This window comes from Bison bison, unplaced genomic scaffold (genome assembly GCF_000754665.1).
Source record: "Bison bison bison isolate TAMUID 2011002044 unplaced genomic scaffold, Bison_UMD1.0 scf7180017864228, whole genome shotgun sequence".
In the NCBI taxonomy this organism is placed as follows: Eukaryota; Metazoa; Chordata; class Mammalia; order Artiodactyla; family Bovidae; genus Bison; species Bison bison.
Window position 1 is genome coordinate 8,304,278 of NW_011494800.1, and position 22,136 is coordinate 8,326,413.

Sequence of the window (22,136 nt, forward strand, 5' to 3'; positions counted from 1 at the left end):
GAACTCCAGGAGTTGGTGATGGACAGGGAGGCCTAGTGTGCTGCAGTTCATGGGGTTGCAAAGAGTTGGACATGACTGCACGACTGAACTGAACTGAACATAGCAATGAGTGGTAGGAAAGCATAACAATTTTTCATGCATCTAATATCTGTTAAATATACCATGTTTTATTTATTTATATATATATATATATATAAATTGTATAACTATATGTTAAATATATCTAAATGTTGAATGTATCCATATATCCACAATAGGGATCTTTACTGTATTTGTGCAGTCATGTCCAACTCCTTGCAACTTCATAGAATGTAGCCCTCCTGGCTCCTCTGTCCTTGGGATTTCCCAGGCAAGAATACTGGAGTCAGTTGCCATTTCCTCTCCAGGGGATCTGTTCCACCCAGGGATCAAACCCGCATCTCCTTTTTCTCCTGCATTGGCAGGCAGAGTCTTCACCATTGAGTAGATATTTGCAAATGGTCACTTATGGGAATTTCACCAACTTACATCACTGCTAGCAAGGTATTACAGTATTTTTTTTTATTCATACCCTCTCTAACATTATGTGTTGTCAAACTTTTTATTTTTGGAAATCTGATTGCTGAAAAAAATTTAAGATATTTCTTTACATTTGACAGTGCTTATACTAATCACTAAAAACACATACACGGCTGTATATCAGTTCAGTTCAGTCACTCAGTTGTGTCCGACTCTTTGCGACCCCATGAATCGTAGCACGCCAGGCCTTCCTGTCCATCACTAACTCCAGGAGTTCACTCAGACTCACGTCCATCGAGTCAGTGATGCCATCCAGCCATCTCATCCTCTGTCGTCCCCTTCTCCTCCTGCCCCCAATCCCTCCCAGCATCAGGGTCTTTTCCAATGAGTCAACTCTCCGCATGAGGTTGCCAAAGTACTGGAGTTTCAGCTTCAGCATCATTCCTTCCAAAGAAATGGCTGATCTCTTTCAGAATGGATTGGTTGTATCTCCTTGCAGTCCAAGGGACTCTCAGGAGTCTTCTCCAACACCACAGTTCAAAAGCATGTACTCATCATATCTGCTCATAATTTCACCTTCCCAATATAACCAGCCCTAGCCAGCTTCTGAAGTAAGTACTAAATCTCAAAGGCTTAAACAAATAAAGCTTTATTTTTGGATATAGTTGGATACAGTATAATGGGATGGGGTGGCTCTAACCAAGAACATAGATATATAAGTTTCTTCTGTCTTCTATTACCCTGAGTCAGGAAGATCCTCTGGAGGAGGAAATGGCAACCCACTCCTGTATTCTTGCCTGGAGAATCCCATAGACAGAGGAGCCTGGTGGGCTACAGTCCATGCGGTCGCAAAGAGTTGGACACAACTGAGCAACTAACACTTTCAAACTAAAAAAAAAAAGTAGACATGGTGATCATATAGCTGGTTTCTAGTATGTTTCTGCTTGACAACCTTTAGATGAACAATTTATTTATTTTGTATGACTGTATTGACTATCATCACTAAAAGGTGTGAAACAATAGTGGTGATACTGAAGATCCTCTACTTGTCCCTGAAATTAATGACCTGCTAGAATTTGTCATTAATATTGAGGGTTAGTTTTAGGACTAAGAATGATATATTTTATCATATTCAGGAAGAATGTATATTCTTTGTATTTTTACTATTCCACAACATATATATAATCCTATTATTTATGAAAGGGTCTATTTTGGTAAGGTCTGAGCTAAGATGGGCTTCCCTGGTGGCTCCATGGTAAAGAACCCACTTGCCAAGGCAGGAAATGTGGGTTCGATCCCTGGGTCCGGAAGATCTCTTGGGGATGGAAATGGCAACCCACTCCAGTATTCTTGTCTGGAAAATCCCGTGAACGGAAAAGCCTGGTGGGCTACTGTCCATGAGGTCACAAATGAGTTAGACATGACTTAGTAACTTAACAAAAACAACGAGCTAAAAATAGTTTATATATATATAAAGCTCCCAGAGCTTTCTCAAACTCAAGTCCATTGAGTAGGGGATACCATCCAACCATCTCATCCTCTGTCGTCCCCTTCTCCCCCTGCCTTTAATCTTTCCCAGCATCAGGGTCTTTTCCAATGAGTCAGTTCTCCATATCAGGTGGCCAAAGTACTGGAGGTTCAGCTTCAGCATCAGTCCTTCCAATGAACAGTCAGGACTGATTTCCTTTATGATTGACTGGTTCAATCTCCTTGCAGTCCAAGGGACTCTCAAGAGTGCTCCCACAGTTCAAAGCGTTAATTCCTCGGCGCTCAGCTTTCTTTATAACTTTACATAAGTATTAAAGGGTTGTACAAATAAACACTGAATGTGCAACAGTGATTGTGTATGATCCACAAAGACTAAAAGTGTATGCTCTCTGACTCTTTAGAGAAAAAACCTATTGACTCTTGGCTCTATAACAATGCTACTCAAAGCAGAGTCTACAAACCAGCATAAGTAGCAATACCTGGAACTTCAATACTATTAACATTTCTGGACAGTTTTACAACACTGACCTATGCATCCTTACTGGTACTAAAAAACAGGAAAAAGGATATTTAGCAGCATCTCTACCTACCATATGCCATTAGTACCCACTCATACAATCACTGCAATAAAAAAAATGTCTCCAAACTTGTAAATTGAGTGGTTGAAATTTCCTACATTTTCTGATATTTGATAAATTATATTATCTAGAATATCAAACACTACATCTATGTTTTAAAATGTATTTTCAAAAAGTTTGAGCTACATAATTTCTTTGAATCTGTTTTTTAAACTTTATTTAGCTAATGGTTTATTATTACTATTTCTAATGATTTATAATATTTTTATATTTTTCTTATTTTAATTCCTCAATTGGCCTTCCCTAATCTTTTGTTTTACTCTTTTTCAAAGTTCTTTATGTGTTAACTTTTTATTTCATTTTGCTAGATTAATATGAATGTTTAAAGTTGAGATAGTCTTCTAGGCTCCATTTAGTTCTCTTCCTTAAGCTTTACCAAATAGTTATTTTAGTCTATTATTTTTATCCATATGTTAAAATTTTAGCTTTGATTTCATTGTTGACTCATGTTTTTGAAGACAAAGTTAGTTTAATTTTTAAAAATTGTAAATTTCTTAGCTATTTTTTCTTATTCTTGTTAATTCCTAATTTTATTAAGTGATTGTCAAAAGATATTTATGCTTATTCTACTCTTTGGAATATATTGAATTTTCATTCAAGTGGTTTAGTTTTTTTTTTTTTTTCAGGTTTTAAAACTTTTTATTTGCATAATTAAAAAATTGTGCATTCCAATAATTAAAATCATTTGAACAACAACAAAAAAATGGCACTCTGATTAAACTGCATTTTACAGCCCACAGAACACCTTGGACCAGCTTTTTACTCTAGGTTTCACTGTCGTCCCACCCAGCTTCCTCCTTCACCAACATGCAAGTTCTTTTCCTTCCCTGCCAGCCACACAGGCAGATGGGAGAGGCAGGCGCGGCCTACGTTGTCAGTAGTTCTCCATTCTTTGATGTGAAAAGGGGTAGCACAGTCATTTAAACTCGATCCAACCTCTTTGCATCTTACAAAGTTAAACAGCTAAAAGAAGTTAAGAAGGCAATGCTTGTGGAATGTACAGTGCATACTGGCGGCGCACGCTTCATTACGACTCGCCTGCTTGCTTCTCCTGTTCAATCGTTTCTTTCGAAGGCAGTGGATTTTTCTCTTGCGTTTCCGTTTTCTTCAATTTCGACTTATCGAACTTCTCAATCTCAGCCATATCGGGTTTGTCAGACATGGTTGCAGAGGGCGCGGAGCGAACTGCGAGCGAGTGAAGTCGAATCTGCGCTGTGGCCGCCGCGAGTGCCGGTTTAGTTTTTAAGCTTAGTTTTTTCTAGTTCATCTCTCACATTCAACAGATAATCAGGTTTCACTGCATTTTTCCAATGTGTTATTTTCTTTTATAAAAAATAGTTGCGTTTAATCCGTTTACAATATATTGTTATGATTAATATAATTATCTCATGTTCTTTTACAATACAGTATGCTTTTACTTTGTATAATATGTTTATTTTTTTCAGTATTTGGTTTTGGAGACTTCTGTTTCCTTTGATTTGCATGTGTTTCTTCTGATAATATGGAAAAATCACTTTTACATAAGGAGATATGTCTAAACTTAGCCAATTTATATAAAATTCTTAATTCTCTATATTTTACACAAATATCTGATTACTCCCTAGAAAGAACAATGATTATATTGGCATATTTCTGCCATTGGCTTTTTTCCTTCACACCCAGTTTGACAATGTTGTATGTCTTCATGCATACCTATATGCTGTTAAGTAAGCTGAAACTTCTCCAAGTTACCAGTTTTAAAATAATAGTTTTTCAGCTAAGTATAAGAGAAAAAGCAACTTGACAGTACATTATAAAATTTCCAGTCTTTCTCTTTCTTTTCCTGCCCATTTTATTAGATTATCACACCATCAGGATGTATAACATATATAGAAGTTCTATAACCCTGCTCCCCATATGTTTCAGTTAAATAGATTCAATGTTCCCATCATCTCGTTTTGCTATAGTTTTTCCCATTCTTTTATTGTTGGCAAAAATTATTTATTACACAAGTCACTTCTTCAAGATGAGCTCATAGCAATATGAGTTTGGTTTTGCTTGTTGAAAAATATGAGTGGAAAATGATTAGATCAAATTTTACGTCTTTGAGGACTTTGTCACCTTTTATTTTTTACTTTTTTTTTAAAGTTGAATATTGTGGTGGAGAAAACTGAGCTCAGACCGAATTTTTACTGCTTAAAAGTGATTTCATCATGCCTGGCCACCCAAATAATTTTTTCATTGGCTAACAAATACAATAATGTAACTGGGATGCATCTCATTGTGAAATGGTCCTACTATGGGGTGTATCTTCTGTATCCTTAGATCTGATTATTCCTTAGTTTGGAAAATGTCCTTGTAATTTATACTTTAATATTTTGCATGTTCCTTTGTCTGATTTCCATATCTATCATTTTATTAAACTCATTTAACTCTTAAAAAATTTTTTTCTTTCATGTTTTCTGGCACACCTGTGTCTTATAATTTAGTCTGCTCTAATATTGTCTTATATTTTCTTTATTTCTCTGATATTTGTATTTTTCCCCACTACTTTCCTGAACTTTATCAGCCTTTATCAGATTCATCTGTTTTTTGTTTTTTTTTTCTCACTATATGTTCTCTGGTCTCTCATACAGTCGTGTGCATATAAATATTTGGCTTATATTCCTATTTAAAACAATTAGGAAACACATATATTGGGAGACAATTAGCAGTTTCTGCCACAAGTAAAGGTTGACCTTCCATAGAGAATTTTTTCTTGTTCTAAGCCATGTGTCACATACCTGGGGAGGAGGAAACATGTATTACCTGAAGAACTACCATTCTTTTATGCGTAAAAGAAGAGATCTGTTTGAGTCAGGACATATTTTCTTGCATTCTCCTCATGTAAGTCCTCAGAACTCCATCTCACTAGATTTTACATAACAAAACCTAAGGTAGGCTATACACAGTGTGAAAGAAAATAGAAAATGAAACATTTTTGTGTTTCATTTCATTTCATGTCTCGCTGTGTTTTATGCCTTTTATATCACATGTATACAGTGATAATTTAAAATTCCGCTTTCTGTTAATAGGTAGGTAGTTCAGCTGCCAAACCTGCTTTAATTAATAGCAAATTCATGTCTAATAGCAATGTCCGATGAAATGCTTGCCTCTCCAAGCTCCATTTAACTTTGCAATTGCAATTACCCTGGGCTGTATGTTTCTTCATGGCATGAGGGTGTCATTTGCAGGTTTCTAAATGTTTTAGAGTATGAGGAGTTAAAATTAGGTTTTGTTTTCCCTGGCGAGATAACAGATGCTCTACGACACTAATTACCCTGAGAACAGTATCATTTACTTAGAATATATTAGGCTCATTAAAAAATTTTCCTTTTGGATTTGTTCCAATGGATAGCATTTTTTTTCCTTTTATATGTATGTTTGGCCCAAAGGAAAAATAATAATGAGCAAATGGTTGTCTAACACCTACTGTTTTCAGCTCCTAGTGAAACCTGCCTATTAAAATGCTTGGTATATGTCTCCATACAGTGTTTCCACATTGCCCATGTGGAAACCTTGGCACCTCTCTTACGAACAGTTCATCTGAATGGCTGGCTGTGTTTTCCTTTGCTTTTCTCACTGTCTGGCATTTATTTGGCTGCCTAAGTCTCTTTTCCTCGTGATGTGTATTTTTTTGGTTATCTGTCAATCTTATTATAAATTACACACATAGGGAAGGCATATTTTTTTTTATGATAGCTTACCCTTCATTGGATTATATAAGAATGCTTAGAAAGTTACCCACTATAAATGATTTTGACAAATGAGCATGTAGTCTAGTCTTTCCTTGTGCTCAGTTGCTCAGTCGTGTCTGACTCTTTATGACTCCATGGACCCTAGCCTACCAGGCTCCTCTGTTCCTAGAATTTTCCAGGCAAGAATACTGGAGTGGGTAGAAGTATTTACTCAGTATCTTCTGTGAGTATAGAACTATGTTACCATGGTTTAAACTAGGCAATTTCTTATACCTTTATGCATCTGCAAAGGCCTAAGAATTTCATGTAAATTGCTCTTTATTTTGCCTTATGTAAAATAGCACAGTTTCTTGCCAAGAAGTTCTTCTAGCAGAGTGATATTTACAACCATTGTCTATCTTACCTGTTTACCTTACGCATCAAGATTTAGGAAACTAGAGAGTGATTTTAGATTAAGACTTTAGTTTTTATTCCCTTTTAACGAACAGTTGTAAATCAATAATTCCTAAGATACACTTTTAGAATAGGTATGATTGTTGTGTACTTCCTAAAATATTTTGGGAGCCTGTTTCTTTCTCTCCGAAGCTAAGCTCTGCGTTTTAGATTGGCTTGGTAAGCAGATGCTTCTGGTTCTGCTGCTGGCAATCAACATGATTTTCTTTTCCCCAGTAAATGTTGCTTTGGTGTTTGTCATAGGTTAGGTCCTTAATTGTTTTTCCAGCTACATTCTGCAGGAACACTCCTTCCTCTGAAGATAATGATTACTGTTTTTATTTAAATAACTTGACATGACACTTGAATGTAATTGCATGCTAAGTTGCTTCAGTCGTGTCCGACTCTGTGCGACCCAATGGACAGCAGCCCACTAGTCTCCTCTGTCCACGGGATTCTCCAGGCAAGAATACTGGAGTGGGTTGCCATTTCCTTTTAATGCATCTGGTATTTTTCATGTTGTAATTATCCACCGTATTTAACTAAGGGAATGAAAAAAATTTTTCACAAATTGTTTGGCCATCTTTTAATCAGTGAGTTAATATTATATACTGATATATTTAATAAGCAATGAAAAAATTAAAAGATAACTTGTCTCAGTATGAGCAGTTTTGTTTCAAGAATTTATGAGTTCAGTATTCTAAATATTCTCAAGAGTTAGTCCAAAAAATTTGTTCTGCCTCTGATTATCACTAATACTCGATTTCTCTATTTTTAATTTCCAGCTGGAGGCAAATTGAGATCATGATAATGGTCAAATATAGGACTTATCTGGTTAAGTTTTTTCTTACTGTTCAGGGACTTAAGCATCTTTAAATGCATCTCAAGACTAGTGTCTATTATCAGATGATGTCTACTATGTGCTCACTGAGTTATTCCCTTTGACTTCCAAATCAGTCATTGGTTTCTTCCCCTCACATTTATCATTGCTTCATCTTCTACATCTAATTTTTACAGACGTCAACAGAAGGCCCTGCTGTTCATACTTGCTTAAGCATCAGTACCACTGTCAGTGTTCAGTGGTGGCAGACTTGACCTGTGTCCCTAGGATTCTCCCATCCTCAATGAAACTACCAATGCCAATACCTGCAAGTTTTTGTTTTTTTTTCTCTTGACTATCTTTGTCCCATATCTCAGGTTTGAGTGCACTGGGCCAAAATACCTTTTCAGTGACAGATCCTTCAGATTCTCATAATTATTACAACTCTATGGCTCTTGTCTATTTTCCTCTCTCTTCTCCTATGATTCAAATAAAAATAATCTACTCCTTATTCGTCCTTCAGATCCACTGGCAAAGAAAGTGAAGCGAGTCAAGGTTTCAGTCTAAAGATCTTTCACATAAACTTCCTGGTCACTCAGTTCAGTTCAGTTCAGTTGCTCAATCATGTCTGACTTTTTGTGACCCCATGGACTGCATGCAACACACCAGGCTTCCCTGTCCATCACCAACTCTCAGAGCTTGCTCAAACTCATGTCCATAGAGTTGGTGATGCCATCTAACCATCTCATTTTCTGATGTCCCCTTCTCCTCCCGCCTTCAATCTTTCCCAGCAACAAGGTGTTTTCAAATGAGTCAGTTCTTCGCATCAGGTGGCCAAAGTATTGAAGCTTCAGCTTCAGCATCAGTCCTTCCAGTGAATATAAGGATTGTTTTCCTTTAGGATGGGTTGGTTTAATCTCATTGCAGTCCATGGGACTCTCAAGATCTTCTCCAACACCACAGGTCAAAAGCATCAATTCTTTGGCATTCAGCTTTCTTTATGGTCCAACTCTCACATCTGTCATGACTACTGGAAAAACCATAGCTTTGACTAGACAGACCTTTGTCAGCAAAGTAATGTTTCTGCTTTTTAATGTGCTGTCTAGATTGGCTATAGCTTTTCTTCCAAGAAGCAAACATCTTTTAATTTCAAGTCACCACCTGCAGTGCTTTTTGGAGCCCAAAAAAAATAAAGTCTGTCACCATTTCCATTGTTTTCCATCTATTTGCCATGAAATAATGGGACTGGATGCCATGATCTTCATTTTTTTGAATGCTGAGTTTTAAGTCAGATTTTCACTCTCCTCTCTCACTTTCATCAAGAGGCTTTTAAATTTCTCTTCACTTTCTGCCATAAGGGTGGTGTCATCTGCATATCTGAGGATTTCTCCTGGCAATCTTGATTCCAGCTTGTGCTTCATCCAGCCTGGCATTTCTCATGATGTACTCTGCATATAAGTTAAATAAGCAGGGTGACAATATACAGCCTTGACGTACTCCTTTCCCAGTTTGAAACCAGTCTGTTGTTCCATGTCCAGTTCTAACTGTTGCTTCTTGACCTGCATACAGATTTATCAGGAGGCAGGTCAGGTGGTCTGGTATTCCCATCTCTTTCAGAATTTTCCACAGTTTGTTGTGATCCACACAATCAAAGGCGTTGGCATTGTCGATAAAGCAGAAATAGATGCTTTTCTGGAACTCTCTTGCTTTTGATGATCCAGCAATTTGATCTCTGGTTCCTCTGACTTTTCTAAATCCAGCTTGAACATCTGGAAGTTCTCGGTTCACATATTGTTGAAATCTAGGTTGGAGAATTTTGAGCATTACTTTGCTAGCATATGAGATGAGTGCAATTGTGTGGTAGTTTGAACATTCTTTGGGATTGCCTTTCTTTGAGATTGGAATGAAAACTGACCTTTTCCAGTCTGTGGCCACTGCTGAGTTTTCCAAATTTGCTGGCATGTTGAGTACAGTACTTTCACAGCATCATCTTTTAGGATTTGAAATAGCTGAAATTCCATCACCTCCACTAACTTTGTTTATAGTGATGCATCCCAAAGCCCACTTGACATCACACTCCAGGATGTCTGGCTCTAGGTGAGTGATCACACCATCATGGTTATCTGGGTCATCTTTTTTGTATAGTTCTTCTGAACATCTTTTTTGTACAGTTCTTCTGTTTACTCTTGCCACCTCTTCTTAATATCTTCTGCTTCCGTTAGGTCCATAACATTTCTATCCTTTATTGTGCCCATCTTTACATGAAATGTAAAATTCATTTACATTCTCTACACCACCAAAATTTGGCAACAAGTAAGTGACAGGATCAGGAAAAGTGGACACTTTAGGTTAATTAAGATACCAATAGGCATTCATTTAGCTTCACTGTTTTTTTTTTTTTTTAAACATGCCTTTACCTTCTTGGTATTCGTCAGTAATAGAGTCCAACATGTATTGTCAATAGCCACACGTGGTAACCACTAAACACATGTGGCTGTCAAACACATGGCTGCTCAGTCTTGTCCAACTCTTTGCAGCCCCACAGACTGTAGCCCGCCAGGCTCCTCTGTCCATGGAATTTTCCAGGCAAAAATACTGGAGTGAGTTGCCACTTCCTCCTGCAGGGGATCTGCCTGACCCAGGGATGAATCCGCGTCTCCTATGTCTCCTGCATTGGCAGGTGGGTTCTTTACCACTAGCGCCACTTGAGCCCAGCGTGACTAATCTGAATTGATATGTACTCTAAGTGTCTTCCCTGGTGGCTCAGACGGTAGAGCATCTGTCTGTTTACAATGCGGGAGAACTGGGTTCGATCCCTGGGTCGGGAAGATCCTCTAGAGAAGGAAATGGCAATCCTAGAGAAGGAAATGGCAATCCACTAATACCTAGAGAAGGAAATGGCAATCCACTCCAATACTATTGCCTGGAAAATCCCATGGACAGAGGAGCCTGGTAGGCTACAGTCCATGGGGTCGCAGAGTCAGACACGACTGAGCAACTTCACTAAGTATAAAAGACACTAGATTTCAAAATTCTTGTATTGAAAGAAAAAAGAATGTAAAATATCTCATTAATATTTTCAATATATAATCATATTGAAATGAGAATGTTGGGGACGTATTAAATTAAATGTATAATTAACATTAATTTCAGCTGTTTCTTTTTACTTTAACTGATGTAGTTGCTAGATGATATTAATATTTGGTTCATGTATGTCTATTACACAGCATTGGTCTATATCAAAGAGATAGTTGAGGCTGTTCTTTAAAATAGCAGGTATTAATACAGAAGACTGTTGCCAAGAACTAGGACTGTGGTGTGCATTACTATGAGACTGTATCCAAAATCTACACTCCCTCTGCCACAGCTCCTAAGCAGAAGCTTCTTCTATACCACACACCACCCCAGTCACAGGATACTCTTTTTCCTTAGTAACCAGTACCATGGAGGCCAGGAATGTGGCATAGCTTTGTAATAACCTGTCTTATCTTCTCCTTCTCACCAATTGGCACGATCCTGCATGTTCAAAACTCTAGCTTAGCCCTGATTTAAGAAGAACTATAGCAATGATTTAGTGAGAGAAATAATTTTTTACTAGTTTTCTGGTATTTTATTTTAGAACCAAATACCACATTTAATGATATTTAGTAGGCTTCCACATGTAATAAGATACACCTTCTGCTGAGTAAGATTCTGCTTGACTTAGTGGTTTTAATTCAGCTGTTCCAACGAATTTAGAGAAGAGCCTGGTGCAATTTAATATTCTTCTCTCTTAACACCTTTTGGCAACACTTGAAAAACTGAAAAGATGCATGCATCAGCTGGCATGTGACTTCTTCAGACCCTCTAATAGTTATGGAAAGAGAAATTCCATAGTGATACCAACTTATTTTCAACCTGAACAAGTCAGTCCATGACTCTCAACTTAACAATACAAAATGTGGTTTTCCTTTTTCTTCTCCTCTACTATTAACATAGATTTTAATTTTCTGTGTGTGTGTGTGTGCACACACGTGTGCTCACATGAGCCTGTATATGTGCACTCCCACAATGTGTGGGACACCTTGTCAAACTGGATCAGTGATAACAAGAAATCTCCTGAAGCTTTTTTTTAAAACTTAAATTACAGTTTGCATTTAATTACTAGAGTATGGGCTTCCCTGGTGGCTCAGCGGTGAAGAATCTGCCTGCAATGAAGGGACCACAGGAGATGCCGGTTTGATTCCTGGGTAGAGAAGATCCCCTGGAGGAAGGCATGGCAACCCACTCCAGTATTCTTGCCTGGAGAATCCCATGGACAAGAGGAGCCTGGTGGGCTATAGTGCACAGGGTTGCAAAGAGTCAGACGTAACTGAAGCGACTTAGCACATAGCATTGGCATAAATATAGTCAAGATTTGATTATCTAATACAGACAGAGAGCTATAGAGTTGTATAGACCAATTGAGGGATTATTAAAATATAATATAATGTTATTTATATTGATTGAATTATGGGAGCACTGTTTACGTCTATAGTTGGACGTGGAGTCGGTCCAGATTGTAGCACGCAAGCATATAGACGTCACTGCAAACTCAGAAGAAATTTCATAACTTCTTAGTTTACCTTTCATGCTCTTGGAGAATCTTCCTATCCTTTGCAGATGGAGTGTAAAGGATGAGCCATTTTAACTTTATATTCTGTATTAGTTTTCTGGGGATGCTATAACAAAGTACCACAGATTATGCAGCTTAAACTATAGAAATTAATTTTCTTACTGTTCTGAAGCCTAGAAGTATGAGATCAAAGTGCTAGCAGGGTTATTTCCTTCTGAAGCATGTTGGGGGGAATCTCTTTCATGCCTCTCTCTGGCTTATTGATGACCATCTTTTCCCTCTTTTCACATGCTCTTCCCTCTGTATGTGTCTGTATCCAAAAGTCCTCTTCTTATAAGGACGCCAGTCGTACTGGGTTAGTACGACCTTGTTTTAATGCAACACTGCTTTTGAAGATCCTATCTTCAAATGCAGTGAAATTCTGAGGTATCAAGTTTTAGGACTACAACATGAATTTTTTTCTGTAGGGTGGCGACACAATTCGACTCCTCCTCCTTCTTCTTTTAAGAGAGAAGTGTCATTGCCATCAAACAAAGTGACAGTGCAACCAGTCTTTCAGAGTAATAGTGCTTATGTGCACACTGACACACTTCTCCAGAGTCCATCTGAAATCTCCCTATTTTTGTGATTGATCACCCAGTCCTCAAAGAGTACTTCTTCCTCTGAACAGCTTCAGAAGTTTTGGTCTTAACCAGACTTTTGTTTGTCCAGCTATATAGTTAAGTTACAGTAAAGATAAAATTTTGTCTTATATATAAATTTTTTTCATTCCTTGAACAGGAAAAAGTACTTGAACACTTGATATTGATCAGAAACTATCAAGCCTAAAGTCTATCAAGATAAAAAACTATGACCTCTTCCTCCATAAGCCCCCAAATTGATAAGGAGAAATGAAAAAGAAATTAATAATGAGAATAGAATAAAATATTTAATACTAGAATCCAGCTCCTTTTTTCCTACTTCTACCTATTGCCATTCTACTAATGGTCAAAGTGACCTGTACTTCAGTGATGCCAAGTCCAGGGGTCAGTTTTTATTCCTTCTCTTACTAGAGCTTTGAACAGAATTTGACACAATTGATTAATTTTCTTCACTTGATATTCAGGTCACACAGCCTCTTTGTTTCTCACTGTTTACTTTTTTTTTTTTATCACTTTTTACATCTCTACTACTATCACCATGGTCTGAGCCACTGTTATTTCATAGCTAATTTTCTCCCAGATCCTTTGGCTTGTCTTCCTGTTTCTATTTTTGTCTCACTGCAGTTCATTTTCAATGTAACTGCCAGAGTGATTCTTCTTAGGTGTCACTCCTTTGCTCAGAACCCAGCATTATTCCCCACGGTACTTAGAACAAAGGCCAGGGCACATGTAATGGTCTTCAAGACCCTTCACCATCTGGTGTCTTGGTGTCTCTCTGACTGAATCTTCCACTTCTCTCTTCACTGACCACTCCCCTTAATTTTGGATCAAAACCCCAGTGATGGTCTCATTTGTGGCCTTTGCAAGATCTCTTCCCTTGTCTTCAAATGCCTTTCTTCCAAACAGTTCCATGGTTAACTCTTCATTAAGTTTTTATTCAAATGACACTTTCTCTAGGAGGTTTATCTGGATCACACTAATTAAAATTGCAAACTACCTTCCCTTCTACACTTCAAATAAGACCAAACCTGCCTCTTTGTTATTGTTATTGTTCAGTCACTAAGTTATGTCTGACTCTTTGCGACTCCATGGACTGCAGCATGCCAGGCTTCCCTGTCCCTCACCATCTCCCAGAGTTTGCCCAAGTTCATGTCCATTGAGTCAATGATGACATCCAACCATCTCATCCTCTGTCAACCCCTCAGTCTTTCCCAGCATCAGGGTGTTTTCCAATATATCAGCCATTCTCGTCAGGTAGCCAAAGTATTGGAGCTTCAGTTCCAGCTTCAGTCTTTCCAATGAATATTCAGGGTTGATTTCCTTTAGGATTGACTGGTTTGATCTCCTTGCAGTCCAAGGGACTCTGAAGAGTCTTCTGTTTTTCTTCTGCTTCTACTCTTTCTTTCATTTATTTATTTATTATTGTTGTCCATAGTCTTTATTAATGTCTAATATACTATAAAATGTATGTTCATTATGCTTACTCTTTATTGTCTTTTTTTCTGCACAGGAGTATGAGTTTATGAGAGCAGAAATCTTTCTTTTATTCTCTGGAAGAGTGTCTAGTGATAGTAGGCTCTTGCTAAATATTTGTTGATGGAATGGACAAATGAATAAAGTAATGAATGTGAACTGGCATTATCATTTGTAGTACATGCATGCTAAGTCAATTCAGTCATGTCCAACTCTGTGCGACCCTATGGACTGCAGTCTGCCAAGGTTCCTCTGTCCATGGGATTCTCTAGGCATGAATGCTGGAGTGGGTTGTCATACCCTCCTCCAGGGAATCTCCCCAGTGCAAGAATCAGACCTGTGTCTCTTGCATCTCCTGCACTGGCAGGTGGATTCTTTACCACTGTGCCACCTGGGAAGCCCAGATTGGAGGTTAGTCTAAGTAAAAGATGAAAGCTATTCACTTCACTTTTGGTACAGTTCATAGGAGAAAGTTGTCTATCTGCAAAGTATTTACAATCATATACAGCATGGTTTAGAACAAGGGCTCTGCAGCCACAACAGCTCAGTGTCTTACCAAGTTGTGTTAAGAGCAATGACTTAAACTGTGCTATCTGAGTTTCTTCATATATAAAATAGTAAAACTCAGAGTACTTAGGAATACAAACAAGCTATTGTGAATATTAAATGAGTAAATAGCTTAGAATAGGACTTGGCATATAGGAATTGCTTGATAATCATCAGATGTTAGTATAATTATTACTATGGGAAGGTAGCTTTATTTAATTGAAAGATATCATCTTTGGTTAAGAGATCTAAGTTTGACTTCATCAGTAACCATTTGCATAAGACAGGCAAGTCATTTAATGACTCCGTCTGTATTTGAAAACAAAAAATAGTACCAGATTGCATCTAAGACCTATTCTAGTTCTAAGAGCCTGTAATTCTCTGATGATAATGGCATAGTTCCTTAGAGCCATTTATCAAATGAGTAACTTATTTCTGTAGGAAATTTATTCTCTAGATAAATTAGAGATGACTCAACCATTAGAATTTATTATCTTAATTTTTGTTTGCTATTAAAATAACTTTTGGCCTTACAAAGGCACCACGAGGCTTCAAAAATACTAATTAATGAAGATGACACATGCATGTGGCATTTCACAGATAAATAATATAAGCTTCTGAATGATGTAGATAAGCACCTACTCTTGCTCTTTTGTAGTTAACTTTTCTTTGAGGGAATATTGCAGGCCTGTGTGTAGCATTCATTGTACTGTATATGACAATTATATATGGATTTTGCAAGATGTGGCAAAATCTCATTAAATTGTCAGAGTTTCATCTGATAAACAGGAACTCATGAGCCACCAAACTAGATGATGGCAAGAGGAATAAGAAATTCATTTCCTACAGTTTTTGTAAAGATCAGGTCTTAAAATAATGGTCCCAAAAATGATCTGTTACTTTATTTTTTTTTATATTTTCTTTTTTAACTTTACAATATTGTATTGGTTTTTCCATATATCAACATGTATCCGATCTGTTACTTTAAAAAAATTACCAGTAGAAGTAAAAGTAACCTAGATAATAAAATTATATTTAAGCAGTTTTCTTTTGGATAAATTCTAGTTATGGTCCATGGACTTCTGCTTATTTTTATACTGTAGAGTTTGTTTTCCTTGTAGCTCAAGATTAAAATTCCAGGTAGTTTAATAATAAAGAGTAAGTCTATCATTGAAAACAAATGCCTTCATCAAAATTTCCATATAACAAAATTATTTTCATGCTCAAAATTATTTTCATGGTCATTGGCATGTTTAATTTAGACATTATTTCATAAGATAAACTTGCAGAATGAACAGGACAGAGTCGTGGTGGCTTTAGTAATAGAATTTGGTCCTTGAACACTTTCTTTAGGTTCTGTTTTGTTAAAAGTCTTGATTGCATGCAATATTAATATCATTGCTCTGTGGTTAAGAATGAAAGAGTCTGTATGATAATCAAGAGAAACACTGAAGTGCAGATTTGGTTATAAAGGAACTATATATAAATAGAAGTATATGAAGATTTACCTTAATACTGGAAAATGCTTCCTGAGTATGAAAGTAGTCTTTGTATAAAGTAGACTGACTCGGAAAAAGCAAGTGTCTTTGCTATTGGCACTGGTAAATGGACATCGAAACTGTATGCTTTCTTGTGGTAAATGTCCTGGCTTAGTAAATTTCATTTTAACTCTGAAGAAAAGCACATATTGAGGAAAACGTGTTGACTCTCATGTTTTATTTAAATATTTAAATGAGTAAATATTTCTCAAAGAAGCTTTTTTTGTAGTAGAATTTTGAAGCCCACAAAAAGAAACTGACAATCTCACTAAGAGCATTTTGAAGAATCTCTATGAGACAGATTTTAAATGGCTTTGAAATGATCAGCCTGGTTCTATGAAGATTTCAGAATATATCATTAAGCTGTATTACTGAGGAATGTGTTAATGTTTGGTTGTCCATATATTAAACCATAGATGTGAGTTGTATCTCACTGAGCACATATTTTCAAAGGTTTCATTTCATTGTAACACTCATTAAGATGTGGAAAAAAGATAAGTCACAGGTTTGTGCCTTTTGTTCAGTTTTCCCCTCTTTTTATAAAGTTTATTTATTTTTAATTGAGGGATACTTGCTTTAAAATGTTGTGTTAATTTATGCCATACATCTTTTGACTATATGAATTTGGAATAAGTCTGTTATTGGAATAAGTCCATTATTTCTTATACTATTTCAAGTTAAAGCTGTATTTCTTTTTATTTCAAAATTCATTTTTCAAAGATGCATCATTTTAGGATTAAATAGTTATAAACTCATAGACCTTCAGTGTATAAACTATGTGCAGATGTCACTATCTGACTAGTTTATAATTTCATTTTTGTTAATTTTATTTTATGTGTCTTCTATGTATGCTTGTTAGTTGCTGCAAAAATATATGGTGAACAAGTAGAGAGTGATCTGGTCATATTGCTATGCATTTTAGAGTCTAGTTGGGGAAATGAGGTTGTTTGCTATTGGATTTCAATTCAAGCAACTTCATTCAGATCTATGTAGCGTGCAAAGAGGAAAAAAAATTGAACTTGGGACTTATCTGGTTGTCCAGTGGTTCACACTCCCTGCTTTCCATGTGGGAGTGTGGGTTTGATCCCTGCTTAGGCAACTAAGATCCCATATGCTGTGTGGCATGGCCAAAAAAATAAAAATAAATAAGAATAAGAGTAATAAAATAATGTTTAAAAATACAATAGCTTATAAAACAAAGCAAAACAAACAAAAAGCATTGAACCTGCCATATAAAAATTCTTAGCTCAGTAGAAGAGACAGACGTACATTAAAATCTCGTTAAGTTAAGCAATTAGGTTGAAAGTATAAGGGTTAGAGAAATGAATTCTAACCGAAACTGAGGAATTGGGAAGAAATTACATGATACAGGATTAGAGCTAGATGTCTGCATTTGAAAGACATTTCTCTAATAAGTGAAGTGGGGTCAAGGTGGGAGGAGATAGGCAATCTGGTTAGGTCCACGGTCCCCAGGTTGGGTGAACAGTGCAAGAAATAACTGTGAAATTGGATTTAATACTATAATTTACATTTTATGAAGTATATTTTGCATAATTTCTACTGAGTTACTGAGACACTCATGAAACACAGTACAACCAAATCACAGCAAAACAGCAAATCGGACACTGACTTTGACACTTAATACTCACATTAGGCTGTAGTGACCCACCTCCATATTCACCGTGTGTGTGGCTCAGTCGTGTTTGACTCTTTGAAATCCTATGGACTGTAGCCCGCCAGGCTCCTCTGTCCATGGAATTTCCAAGCAAGAATACTGGAGTGAGTTGCCATTTCCTCCTCCAAGGGATCTTCCCAACCCAGGGATCTAACCCACATCTCTTGCATCTCCTGCATTGGCAGGTGGATTCTTTACCACTAGAGCCACCTGGGAAGCCCAGCTCACAAGTAGTAATTGTACAAGTGGAGGGGTCAAACAGCTTGGGGTTGAGGTCCGATCCTAGTTAACCTGTCACAAGAGAGTGACTTTGAACAGGTTATTTAAACACTTGTCATTTCATTCTTTCCACATGTAAAATTAATGGGAAAGAATGTTCACCTCAAAGAATAAATCCAGCATTGGTTGTAAAGATGTGTTTTAATTATAATGACTTAATAAAAGTTGATAATAAAGGTGTTGCCTTTATTGGCAGTGGTTGGTACAATGATGAGACACTAAATACTCAGATGTCAGTAATCTTTGCTCAAATGTCATCTCAGTCAACTGGATTGGACCAAACTTTTAGAAATTGTAGTCCTCTTCCTGCAACTAAACCCCATTCATTTCTGCTTTATTTTTGTGCATAGAACTTATCACCATCTGTTATGCCATACATTTTACTTATTTATTTAATATGTTTTCCAGAACTAGAATGTAAGCTGTATGAGTGGGGGATGTAATTCTACTCTGTTCACTGCTGTATCACTAATGCATAGAAGAGTGACCGTCATTGATTGAATACTTTTTTTGATAGAATGAATGCCCAAATGCCGCTAGGGAGGTCAGCTAATGTAGTCAGCTATGTATGCTTCACACTGACTTGTTAATACCTATCCGAGGCAATATGTAAGCATTTACAGATTTTCTTCAGAAACCTATTTATCCTGAATATTCGTTGGAAGGTCTGATGCTGAAGCTGAAACTCTAATACTTTGGCCACCTGATGTGAAGAACTAACTCTTTGAAAAAGACCCTGATGCTGGGAAAGATTGAAGGCAGGAGGAGAAGGAGATAACAGAGGATGAGATGGATGAATGGTATCACCAACTCGATGGACATGAGTTTGAGCAAGCTCCAGGAGTTGGTGATGGACAGGGAAGCCTGGCGTGCTGCAGTCCATGGAGTCACAGAGTCGGACATGACTGAGTGACTGAACTGAACTGAACTGATTCTAAACAAAGTCCTGCTCCCATGCCATGTAAATTAAGGATAGGTAACGTTTTGTCAGTTGTGTCTCACAGAGGTCCCCGAAAAGCCTTGAACAAGGTACCTTTCTCTCTGACACTCTGACATTTTATTGTAATAGTGCATGCTATTCTCAGATATTCAGTTATAGTTTAAATTTAGTTTCATAAATTTTGTACTGAGCTTTAGGTACATGGTCGCATTATTTGCTTAAAACTAACTTAGGAACAAATGAAAAGATTCACACAGGTAAAATAAATTGTGCTGTGTGTTCTTTGAGAGTGCAAATGATAAGAATATCTAAATATGTGTTTTACTCTGGGGTTTTGCAAATAGCACAGTAGATTCACAACCAGTGGCAGAATGGACAACTTTAAATCAATCAAGGCCAAAAATGTAACATTGCCATTTACTACCATAAATCCTAGAACCAAGTATGTTATGGAAGTGAAAACTGTTGTTGTATCCTCTAAAATTTTAATAGGAATGATATAGCTTGTGATTTATGAACTAGAAAAGTAATTATGTCTCAGCTTGTGAAATTCATGCTGGTTTGATATATTTTAACTATTTTAAAAATTAGTTTTATTTCTGGAAATTGTAGTCACTCTTGTCTCCTAGAACTTAATTATTGTGTCCATGGGGAAGCTTTCCAGTATCTGCAACTCGATTTCCTTCTATAAAGCCTGTTTTTTTTTTTTTTTTTAACAGTACACCCAATTGCAATGTTCTAAAACAGAGCATATTAAAATTTTGTGTTTTTAAAAAATTGCCAATAGAAATTATTCTTCCTACAAAGAATTCACAGCTATGTCACATACGTGCATTCAGAACTCTGTATTATGAAAAACATTATATCTATTTTCTGTTTCTGAAATTAAGGTGCTAAAAATGGCTACAAATGAACTAGAGAATTGGCAAATATCGTGGAAGGAACTATTGGTGTGGTGGGCTTCAATTCCACGGTATTAACTAAACATCTAAGCCATGACAAGAGCTCTGCATTTTATGAGACCAATCCAATTCCTTAGTCATGGAATGGCTTCAGTTTAGTAGACAGTTTCCTTAATCTTGGCTGACCTTTAGCATATTAACCAGGTCTTGTGTTTTAAAATTCACTATCGTATTTAGTAGCCATAATAATCCTTTGGGTAAATATGTTAGAGCTAAGGAAATAGTTGCAGAGGTGTTCAATTTTTAGATGAAATTCTCACAGCTATTAATCACACAACCTGAATTCAAACCTAGGCATTCTGATTCTAAGTCTAGGGCTTATTGTACTAAACACATGTCCCTTCTTTAATGATGTGGTATTCTTTAATATAATGTAAAGTATTCTTTTGTTATTGGTATCCAGATTGCTTTAATACATGGTTAAGAAATCAATGACTCTCATGATGGTCTATCATAAACATTCCTGATCCTCAGAACTTGAGACTTAGTCTCAAATTTTGATATATTCTAACTGTGAAACAAGACTAGTCCAATAAAACCAGGACAACTTTTCTGATCGTCTATTCATCTTTCCTCCTCTGTCATTCATTGGATAAGAAATAAAGTACATGTGGACTGTACTTTCAGCCTCATGTAATATCTTGCATATATTCAGTAGCTTCAGCAAAGAAAATGCTTTCTTTGTATTTCTTTGATATTCTTTACCCTTTTATAGTGCCTTAAATGTCAGGCATTGTTTTCCTCTTTTTATATGTGAGTAAATTGAGCTCAAAGATATCAAAGCAGACACTGAAAGTCATGTGACTAGCAATGGAAGAAAAAAGGACAAAAACACCCAGACTTTCTGGCTCCAAATCATATAGTCTTTACAGTACATTACCTCCCATGTTTCTTACTTACACAATCAGAGACATTCTACTCAGCAATACAGTATAAATAAAAGAAGTGTATGGTCTTTCCATAGTGCTATGCGGCAGTGGTTTGAGGTAAAATAATCCACATTTTTCTTTGAAAGTTTGTACCATGAGAGAAATTGTTATCCATGAAGCAAAAGAGGGTGGAGTTTAGAAATGAACCATTTAGCAGAACAGTGAAAGTGAAGTCGCTCAGTCGTGTCGGACTCTTAGCGGCCCCATGGACTACAGCCCACCAGGCCCTCCATCCATGGGATTTTCCAGGCAAGAATACTGGAGTGGGGTACCATTGCCTTCTCCGTTAACAGCGGCAAGGCATATTATATTTACTTGGAGCTGGTATACTTGATGACAGCCTTAGTGCCCTCGGACACAGCGTGCTTGGCCAGCTCCCCAGGTAGCAGCAAGCGCACAGCGGTCTGGATCTCCCTGGATGTGATAGTCGAACGCTTGTTGTAATGCGCCAAGGCGCGATGCCTCACCAGCGACGTGCTCGAAAATGTTGCTGAGGAAGGAGTTCATGATTCCCATGGCCTTGGACGAGATGCCGGTGTCCGGATGGACTTGCTTCAGCACCTTGTACAGGTACACAGAGTAGCTCTCCTTGCGGCTGCTCTTGCGCTTCTTGCCGTCCTTCTTCTGGGCCTTGGTCATAGCTTTTTTAGAGCCCTTTTTATGGGCAAGAGCAGACTAGCCGATTTAGGCATGTCTATAATAACAACACCCAACAACACAGAAAGGTCTTGAAATCAACACAATTTAGAGGTTATTTAGTGTCCCCCAAAGAAGCTAGGGTACACTTGGGCCATGCCTTCGAAAAATCAGTTCAAAATTTTTCATGCAAAATCATCTAAAGACAAGAGAATTACCTCAAAGAAATGATCAATTATTTCATTCTGCTGTTCTTTCAATATTGAGTGTGTATTTAGCATATTACTAGCAGCAGATTCCTTGAGTGTGAGACACACCTTTATCACTAGCT

The 22,136-nt window shown here is 37.1% G+C and overlaps 2 protein-coding genes across 2 annotated transcripts in view; one reads left to right on the forward strand and one right to left on the reverse strand.

Moving 5' to 3' along the window:
* The window catches only part of ARHGAP24 (Rho GTPase activating protein 24), a 549,762-nt gene that overhangs the window by 146,803 nt on the left and 380,823 nt on the right, over positions 1 to 22,136 (forward strand). The window lies entirely within an intron of this gene.
* Positions 3,233 to 3,868, reverse strand: LOC104992938 (thymosin beta-4). Its single transcript, XM_010845970.1, has one exon. It carries the CDS (start codon positions 3,784 to 3,786, stop codon positions 3,652 to 3,654), a length of 135 nt encoding a protein of 44 aa, XP_010844272.1. The 5' UTR covers positions 3,787 to 3,868; the 3' UTR covers positions 3,233 to 3,651.